Source organism: Labeo rohita, unplaced genomic scaffold, assembly GCF_022985175.1.
Source record: "Labeo rohita strain BAU-BD-2019 unplaced genomic scaffold, IGBB_LRoh.1.0 scaffold_479, whole genome shotgun sequence".
Classification (NCBI taxonomy): domain Eukaryota; kingdom Metazoa; phylum Chordata; class Actinopteri; order Cypriniformes; family Cyprinidae; genus Labeo; species Labeo rohita.
In genome coordinates, this window is record NW_026129399.1 from 3,559 (window position 1) to 13,094 (window position 9,536).

The window sequence follows — 9,536 nt, forward strand, 5'->3', positions numbered from 1 at the left end:
TGGTTTCGGGAGAGCGAGAGAGTGTGGGACTCAGCTCATCACCATCTACAGCGGGCCGTGCGACAACACAAGCACTTTGCGGACATCCGGAGAAGACCTGCGCCCAATTACCAACCCGGGAAGCAGGTCTGGTTGTCGACACGAGATCTCTGACTCCGTCTCCCATGCCGCAAGCTGAGTCCCCGCTACATTGGTCCGTTCACGATCCTGAGGCGGATCAACGATGTCACCGTCCAGCTTCAGCTCCCTCCCAGGTACTGCATTCACCCCACTTTCCATGTCTCTTTATTGAAACCCTTTCATCCCTCTGCCACAGAACACCCGGGATCTGAAGTGGAACCCCCTCCTCCTGAAGTCCTGGACACTCCTTCCATCTACACGGTCCACGAGATCTTGGACTCACGGCGTCGAGGGGGACACCTTGAATATCTGGTCGACTGGGAGGGGTATGGACCTGAAGAACGATCTTGGGTAGCTCGGGATGACATCTTGGATCCATCGCTGTTGACGGACTTCCATCGAGAACACCCGGATCGTCCTGCTCCTCGCGGTCAAGATCGCCCTCGGGGTCGTGTTCGGGCGTCGGGAGCCGCCCGTGGAGGGGGGGGGGGTGGTGTCAGGCATTCACCACAGCCACCTCCATCTGACACACCTCAAGCACCACCCACACGTTCATCATCTCCGGAGTACTGATTGTCTTCACCTGCACCTTGTTGAGCCACGCCCTATTTAAGGACCCTGCACACACACACACACTTTGTCTGGTCTACCGTTCACACGCTGTGTGTTCTCTCCTGGATCCTGTGTTTGCTTCATGTGCTTACTCTTCGCTGTGGTGTGGCTCTCGTATGGACTTTGATCTGACTCACACACGACAGTTAAGGCTTCATGTTTTTCATACCATTGTGTTACTCTGTGAAGATCGTTTTAATAAACGACTGGATTGAACTGTTACTCATCTCTCGTCTCATCCTGCAGTGTGTGTGAGTCTGTGACAATAATAGAAGGAACTTAGTAAGCATCTATGATTTGAATACTTAAATGCAGGCATTTTTGGTTGTGAGACGGCAGTTTTGGACCAATTCTGTAGAATGGCTCATAGATGTATGGCGGTTTAGTGGTGTAGACCAGTGGTTCTCAACTGGTTTGGCCATGGGACCAACATTATTTCCCATGGTCATTAGGCCATGACCCACTTTAAGTGTGTGTGTATATATGTATCACGTTTATCTATCTGTCTATCTATTCTCTAGGGTCAAAAAGCTCTCGGATTTTAAAAAAATCTTAATTGTCTTAAGATAAACAAGGGTCTTACGGGTTTGGAACGACATGCGGGTGAGTAATTAATGACAATTTTTATTTTTGGGTGAACTATCCCTTTAAACTGTATCTGACAGATACTTATTATTATTATTATTATTATTATTATTATTATTATTATTAATTTTTTTGGTATTTAGTGTTTCTTTGACTGTACTCTCTGTAACACACTCAAAACGGTTTTTGCAGTCTTGTGACCCATCAGTTTAAAAACACTGACGTAGACTTGGTATCTTTCCTTAGTACAGCTACTTTGAAATATGGTTTCATAACACATTCAACATTTTGATTTTGTACATTCTGATCGGTCAATCACAGCATCCAGTGGTGTTACATATTCTCATTTCCACGTCATGTATATCAGTTTGCGCATTCAAAGTAAACGCCCGTTCACATCATGAAAGATAAGAAATGATAAGGGGCTGAAAACTCGTACACATTTAGCATGAGACTCAAGAGGACACTGAAAACTGGCAACAGGCAAGACAGAGCAGCACACTTATTATTTAGTTCCAAAAATCTCTAAACCAATATCAACTAACTAGAACTGAACTAAAATATAGTACAATTATTTACTTGATTAAAGGTTACACTTAAGCGTTTTGATCACATTTGACTGCCAAGGAGAACATATTGTCTCTTTATCACTCCCCAGAATAAAATAATCAGCTATTAGTTATCAATGCACAATCAGTGCACATTATGTGTTATGAATTAGCAGTAATTGCTGAAAATATAGTGAAACTGCTGTCTATCCTACTTAAACTCATTCAAAGAGATTGACAGCTCAGAGTTGTTTGGAACTATTGAGAGCCCCATGAACCATGTGACTGTGTGGCGGTGAGATCAAAGCATGTCGCAACTCTGTTTCTTAACAGCTCTGTTTTCAATGTTCTGAAACATACAGTAACATTTAAAATTTTTAGATGAATGCCCAACTAACAATTCGGAAATAACATGTTCCATAAACGTTTTTGTGCTAACATTTTGTAATAATGACCAACTGGTATTTTTTTCCCTTTTTTATCCTTTTAAATTAACTATTATCTTTACAAGTTTATATTCATGCCAGAAACCATATTTTATTATCTTATTATTTGTTATTTTTATTTATTTTGTTGCTTTTTACACTGTAAAAAGTGATACATTGAGTGTACTCAATAAAATTGTGTATAGATTACAAGCAATATTATTAATTAAATTTACCACATAAGAATTAATCAATGAATTAGAATTAATCAAATGAGATGCTTACAAATTAGCCATTCAAAATGAGTAAAATTGCACAAAAAATAAGTAAAATTTAAACAAAAATATGGAAACAAAAAAAGAACTATACTAATGAATACTGTTATGCATGCTAGGCCAGTAGTTGGAGATCAAGAAACACCCTTCAAAAACATAATACACATGCAAATGATGTCATCTTTTTTTTTTCACAAATTCACCTTTTTTTGTTGTTTATATGGAGATGATACAGGCATCATGTTCAAATGCTTGTGTTTTCAGGTCCCTAAAACAGAGTTGTTGAAGACACCTGATGTTAACAAAGAGAATCACTGAAAGTGAAAATAACGTTTTGGTTACTATTACAGTTGCTTTAATTGGGCTTTCCACACTTGACTTTTTAACATTACACAGGAAAATCAGCAGTGTTATCAAGCAGTGTTATTCTATCTTTATTTTTAAAGAGTTAACCCAACACCAAATAGTGAAAGATACTCTCTACTGTTGGTGAAAATGATCAGAGTTAAATTTTGTGTTGTTAACTTTACTCTGTTAAGCTCCACGCCTCAATCTACCCCCTTGTGAAGATCTGAACAGGACAAGAGTTTTCTGGTCGCCATTTTCTTTTAGCTCCAACCGACAGGTAAGCTCTTTAAGTAACGTACTAAAACACAGTTTTAATATTTGATGTTAATAAATGTGCTAACATTACTGCATATGTTGTATTTTGACGCAATTTGTGTACACTGTAAAGAATAAAAAACACAATTTGTTGAGTCAGCTTAAAATAATTTGTTACCCCGCTGCCTTAAAATTTTAAGTTCAGTCAACTAAAATAAGTTTAGTCAACTTGAAATGTTAAGTTGTACTAAGTAACAACTTAGATATTTGTGTTTGCTAAACTTAACAGATGGGTAAGTAACCCAGCTGCCTTAAAATTTTAAGTTGATTCAACTCAAATATCTAAGTTGTCACTTAGTATAATTTAACATTTCAAGTCGAATTGACTGAACTTAAAATTTTAAGGCAGCCAGGTTACAGATTATTTTAAGTTGACTCAACAAATTGTTTTTTTACAGTGTACTTTCTTTGTTTAGTTTCAGAAATTCTAAATAGGTAACGTTAACTTCGTGGCAAGTTCGTACATTGGAGAGTTGCTTTTTGTCATGTTTTGTCATGTAATGTAATGCTAAAGTTTAAATTATGCCAATAATCTAACTATTTTTTTTTTTTTTATAAATATATCATTATATTATATTATATTATATTATATTATATTATATTTATTATATTATATTATATCATATTAATATATTTTAGTTATTTTAATGTTGAATTATCTACAAGGCTGAATCCAGCTTCTTATTCGCAGCTTTTTATTGACGCTATCTGTTCCACCTTAAAAACATGACGCTTCCATCTTTCCTAGATTCTTATTCACGCTCGACTTAGGGACTGTCTCTTTTTCAAAAACGAACAATAAAAAATTGTTAAATGTAAATAATACTGAGATAAGGGCGAAAACGTGCTGTCAACATGAAATCTAATTACATTATTCGTTAGTTATTGAAGGTATCATCCTTTGAACGTGTCAAACTACTTTGACTACTAAGTTTGACTACTATGTCAAACTTATGAAGACTTAATATGGCCCAGCACCTGTGAGTAGATGACACCTACCCCTGCGAGGACTCCAGATACAAAATGATGGCATTTTCATTATTTTAAAATGCACTCAAAGTTTGCTTTTTTCTGTTACGAAACCAGAATAGTATTTATAGGAGTAGGTATCAGACATTGAGCCCTGAACTTAACAAATTGAAGAAAACTGTTTAACACTGCAGCTCATCTGTAAAACATTATAATCCAGCTACACCTGTAGTTACATCCTCAAAAGAATCTCAGCTTTTGAATAGTTCCAGAAATCAGATGTGTCCTAACATCTCACTAGCTAGATGTGACACCAGTAAGGTGTTGAATCAAAATCTTCAAACATATTTGCAGACTGGTGTAATAGCGGTTACATTGTTAAACCCAAAAAATAGCTAGTAGCATTGACTAATGGCCATTAGCAATATCAATTACTAAAAACCATTATTGTCCTAGAAATCTGTCAAAAATGACCAGTTTCACATGTCATTGAACTCTGTAAAAATAACCTGATGAAATCACTCTTTCTCAGAGTCTGAGACAAGATAATTTCTCATTTAGCTGTTGTATTTCAAGATGATAAAGAATACGGGCATGCAAGATTTAAGTTTTTTTCAAATTGTTAACAGATATAAATATAGCATATAAATATGTACATAATCACTCCAGGTTTTCTTGGAGGGTTTAGACTGCAAATCAAGATTCACACCGGCTTTGAGGCTAGCACTCTCTGCTCATGCTATATCTTTGCAGCTATCATAATAGTAATTTAACAGTGAGATTAGTGTCTGAATCACATCTAAACCCATAAAATTTCAGCATTTCAAAGTTATTTACCCTACTGTTAGTGATGTGCTTTCCACACGCAAAAACAAACACAAACACAAACTTTGTCCCTTTTTTTTTGACCTGATTCTCTTTACCTTCACAGCAAATACTTTAGCGTCTGTTTAATCTGACAAATATCTTTAAGAACTTTTAAAACATTTTCAGGATTTAAAAAAAAAAAACCTGTTTAACCCCTTCAGTTTTCCTGTTGTTCTTACGTTAAAATGATAACACATTTCGGCACTGTGATTGTATATTTAGCAACTATTAATCATGTGTTACTGCTTCTGTTTACTGATCTTAAAATGCTCTTCCAATTGATGTTAGTCAGTTATCTAGCTTAACATCTGACCACTCCATAACTGTAGAAATTATATCATCTGACCCAGTATCTTAGCTACCCATACAGTACGTACAGAATTTCCATGAAAAGCCAAACAGAACACACTCACTCTGCATTGCAGTAGTTAAGCCAGGAGAAGACGCCTGCGAGAGTCGTCCCCGTCCTCACTTGTGGTCCGGAGTCAGAAGCCCAGTGGTCTGGGACATTCCACCGTCTGGTCCTGCGAGAAACAACACAGACTCCACTCTTACGGAAATAACAGCTCCGTGTTATTCCATCCTGCCGACAATGCCAAAATATTAGATAGCTGTCTCCATGCTTAGACAATTAAGATCCTGCCCCGGACGCCAGATACCGTCAGAAAATATCAGTTTGTCTGGTAACAGAACAACTCAACAGCAGAGTAGTTTAATACTCAAACCCTGTTAACAGGAGGTCTTGTCTGATACACAAAAAATACCCAAAACACTATTAACAGTTTTCTGTAGAGTTGAGCCGGATACTCGGCTGAAACGAGTATCCGGCACGGATAAAGCACTTTTGCCGAGTACGAGTATCATACGAGTAATACGAGTCAATATCTGTGCTCGGATTGAATAAAAATTCTCATTGGGTAGTTTACTGTGTCTGCGTTCTGTGATAGGCTAGTCACAGGGCCCCTCCCCTACACACATACTAGAGATGCGCGGATGAGCTTAAACATCACCGGAATCCGCAGCTCCAAATAAATGATCTGCCCGCCACCCACCCGCACCTGTATTTTTCTCTGATTTAGATAACCGCACCCGACCCGCACCCGATCGTCATTTACAATTATTCTAATTCTTAGTTTTGCATGATGATATGATGAATGTGATGAACACTTATAAGCTTAATCACTCGTGCTTTTAAGCCAAATCCACGCTAAAAAGAATAACGTTAACTGATATCTGGACGTGACGTATTGTTTTCGGTATAATGTACTGATTCAAATTAGTAATCAATAATAATTTTTATTTTAATACTCGGCGTGCCTCTCTTGACATGCTCTCGCGTATGAACAGGCAGCAAATGTGGTGCTGGCGCGGACGGAGCGGGCGCGGGCGCATCAGGCGCATCAGGTGCAATGATAAAACATATTTCAAAGGAAGCCGGCGCTAGGGTCCTTACCGTCTTTGCTGGGTGTTTTGAGCGAATATTTGCATTTATTCACATACGATTTAGTTACAAATGGTGGCCTGTCATGATTTTGGCTAATGCAGGACACTACTGAATGATGCGCATCAGAGGGGATTTAGAAGTGGGTGCGCAGAGCCGACTGATAAAGAAATGGGTATACGCGGGTTATATACACCACTGCATATTAACCTACTCGAGTATTTAAAACATATGTTAGAAAATACAGTTAATATTTGCGTCATTATTGATTTTTCTCATCCACCCGCGAACCACCCGCAAATAATCAGAATGCAATTTTTTATTACCCGACCCACCCGACCCGCGGATTGTCCGCAGCGCCCGCGGATATAACCGCCATCCGCGCATCACTAACACATACAGATTTATTGCGTTGCTGTGTCCCGCTCTGCTCACACACACACAGAACACTGAGAAGAGAAGAGAACAGCGCGCTCTCTCTCTGTTCTCTCCCTCAGTCACTCAGGTTTGCGGGTTTTTTTCCGTTAACGTTTAGGGTTTCTTCAGCATCACTTTTGTTTTTTACTTTGGTTTGTTTGTAGTACTTACTTTTTATCCAGTAGAGTTTTGGTAAACGTGGGGTTTGTTCAGACGTGGTGCTTGGTAAAAGCGACTCGCGTCTCTGCCTGTCGGAGAATTTATTTTTTTTTTTTAAACCGTCAGCTGGCTCTGACCAGTTTTTTTACTTCACGCACTGAGTGTCTGACACTTTCTTTCTGTATTTCATAAATAAATAAATAAATAAAAAAACCACACTGCTCAAGGTTAAAAAAAGAAAGTTATGTTGAAATGAAAACTCTTGTTCATTACATTTTACTTCATAATTGCAACCGCATGTGTTGTATTCATTGTTGCAAAACTTATTCTGTATATAGTTCGTTTGTTATCATGATCAAAACCACTGATCTGAAGCTCAATGCTGATGCTGTCATGTAAATAGTTTTCTAATCAGCAATAAATATAACAATTTCTGATCAACCCATATCAATTGCATGCTTAAAATAACATACCGGTTAAAGCCCCGCCCATTTCAATACAACATGACCCACTTCCAGGTTAAATCCCACCCACTTCCGGGTTATGCCCCGCCCACTCCGAGTACAGATACAGATACAGATAATTCATATGGTTAACAGATACAGATACAGATACAGATAATGCTGTACTCGCTCATCCCTAGTTTTCTGTCAGCCAAGAAGCTGACTGAGGAAAAGGCCAGTGAAAGTGAAGAGCAGAAGCAGGAGGCGAAGTAAGGATGGTAAAAAGAAGCAGAGTTTATTGAATAGTCTTATTTGTGTATGTCTCAATGCTCAGACTTCATCTGAAGAACACAAATCCAACAAGTATTGTTATACCAAACTGATTCACAACAACATCCCATAAACCTTGAGCTTCTATAAACATTCCCTTATACCGTTATAAAAAATCAACTACAATATAATATGAATGACTAATCAATTAACAAATCAATAAAATGAATATATAAATGACTATAATGATTATTATAAATGATTATATGATTAAACATGAATAAATGAATGAAGAATAAATTAAAAATATATAAAAAGTAAGCAAATGTATGGTTGCTCTCAAGGCAAAACACACACAGTTTGCATTTGAGGATTGTCCGGTCCTTCATAAGGAAACCCCTTTAATAAGAATTTGCTACTGTGAGAGCAAAAATCCTTAAGGAAATTACCAGCGAATGCAGGTAACATTTCTGATACACTATGGTTTTACTCAGAGAAAAATTGAAACAGAGATCAGCATAACAGATTGAGCTTTTGCATATTTTGGATATTTGGAAAGGTTTCACAAACATATAATATTCATTAGCCTACTTGAAGAGATTTTCTCTGGTTTTACAACACAAATTATACACAGTCATGCATCAAGCAATTTTGTAGTTACTGTTTTTTTACAAGTTACTAGATAAGGACTATAAACATACTGGGTTAGATCCAGGTTTATTATCTAGGGACCAGTTTTCTAGATTTCTAACACTTCGGTTTGGTTTTCTTTTCCTGCTCGTCCACTTCCATCTGCACTAAAGCTCAGATGATCTTCAGCAAAAGCCGTCTCCAGCACCAGCTGCAGAGAATGTTTAAGCTTCTTCTTATACTCATCACACATGAACACATAGAGAAAGGGGTTCAGACAGCTGTTTAGATCAACCAGGTAGAAACTGACAATTTCAAACACATCTTGGTCCTTTTTTTCTGCAGTTATTGAATAAAAACTCCAAACATGGTATGGAAACCAACATATAAAAAAAGCTAAGATTACAGTTATAATGACCCGGTACGACCTGAGCTGCTTTCTGCTTTTGAAGTGTTTGATTCGAACTCCAATAGCTATATATGAAGATGCAATGATCAGAAAGGGCATGAGGAAGCCCACTATAAATTCATATGTGATCAGACATAAATCATTACGAACCATTATGTAGTAAGGAATGCTGCAGCCGATGGATGAAACCCACACAATTATGCAGATGATCCTGGCTCCAAGTAAAGTTCGTTTGTTTTGAGCCCAAACAACCATCCATGTGCACAGGCATCGGTCCAGACTGATAACTACAAGAAAGAAAATACTAGCAAACAGATTAATCGATGACATCTTGATGAAATTATCCAGTGATTTACTTTTCCACTGGCCTAAAACTGAGAGATGGTATGTGCATGAGTATAACAAGCAGATGAAGTCTGCAACTGCCAAGTTGAGAAACCACATGACATTGACAGTCATCTTCATTCTGCAGCCAGTCAGAAATATGACAATCCCATTTCCAATGAGACCCACAACAATAGTGGCAAGTGAAATGCAAGCTGAAAAGATCGCCAAGTTTGTCAATCCCTTCTGCTGCATAGTGTTGTTTTGCACTGTGCTTCCGGTCATGTTTTCAGCTTCAAAACTGGTGTTTTCTACACAAAGAAGAAAGAGAGAGAAAACAGTGAGGGCTGATTTTGGATCTGTTTCAAAAGCATCAGCT

General features: G+C 37.8%; 1 protein-coding gene across 2 annotated transcripts in view; it reads right to left on the reverse strand.

Moving 5' to 3' along the window:
• Positions 1-7,790: 7,790 nt before the first annotated feature.
• Positions 7,791-9,536, reverse strand: part of LOC127160862 (C3a anaphylatoxin chemotactic receptor) — a 10,057-nt gene continuing 8,311 nt past the window's right edge. The window contains exon 3 of one of the 2 annotated variants that reach the window (XR_007826868.1): positions 7,791-7,929. Coding sequence is in view for 1 of the 2 variants with exons in the window: in XM_051103508.1 (XP_050959465.1) it covers positions 8,534-9,442 (909 nt within the window). In the remaining variant the exon portion in view is untranslated. Of the gene's footprint in view, positions 9,469-9,536 lie in introns of both variants that reach the window. The other variant, XM_051103508.1, reaches the window with a different exon arrangement.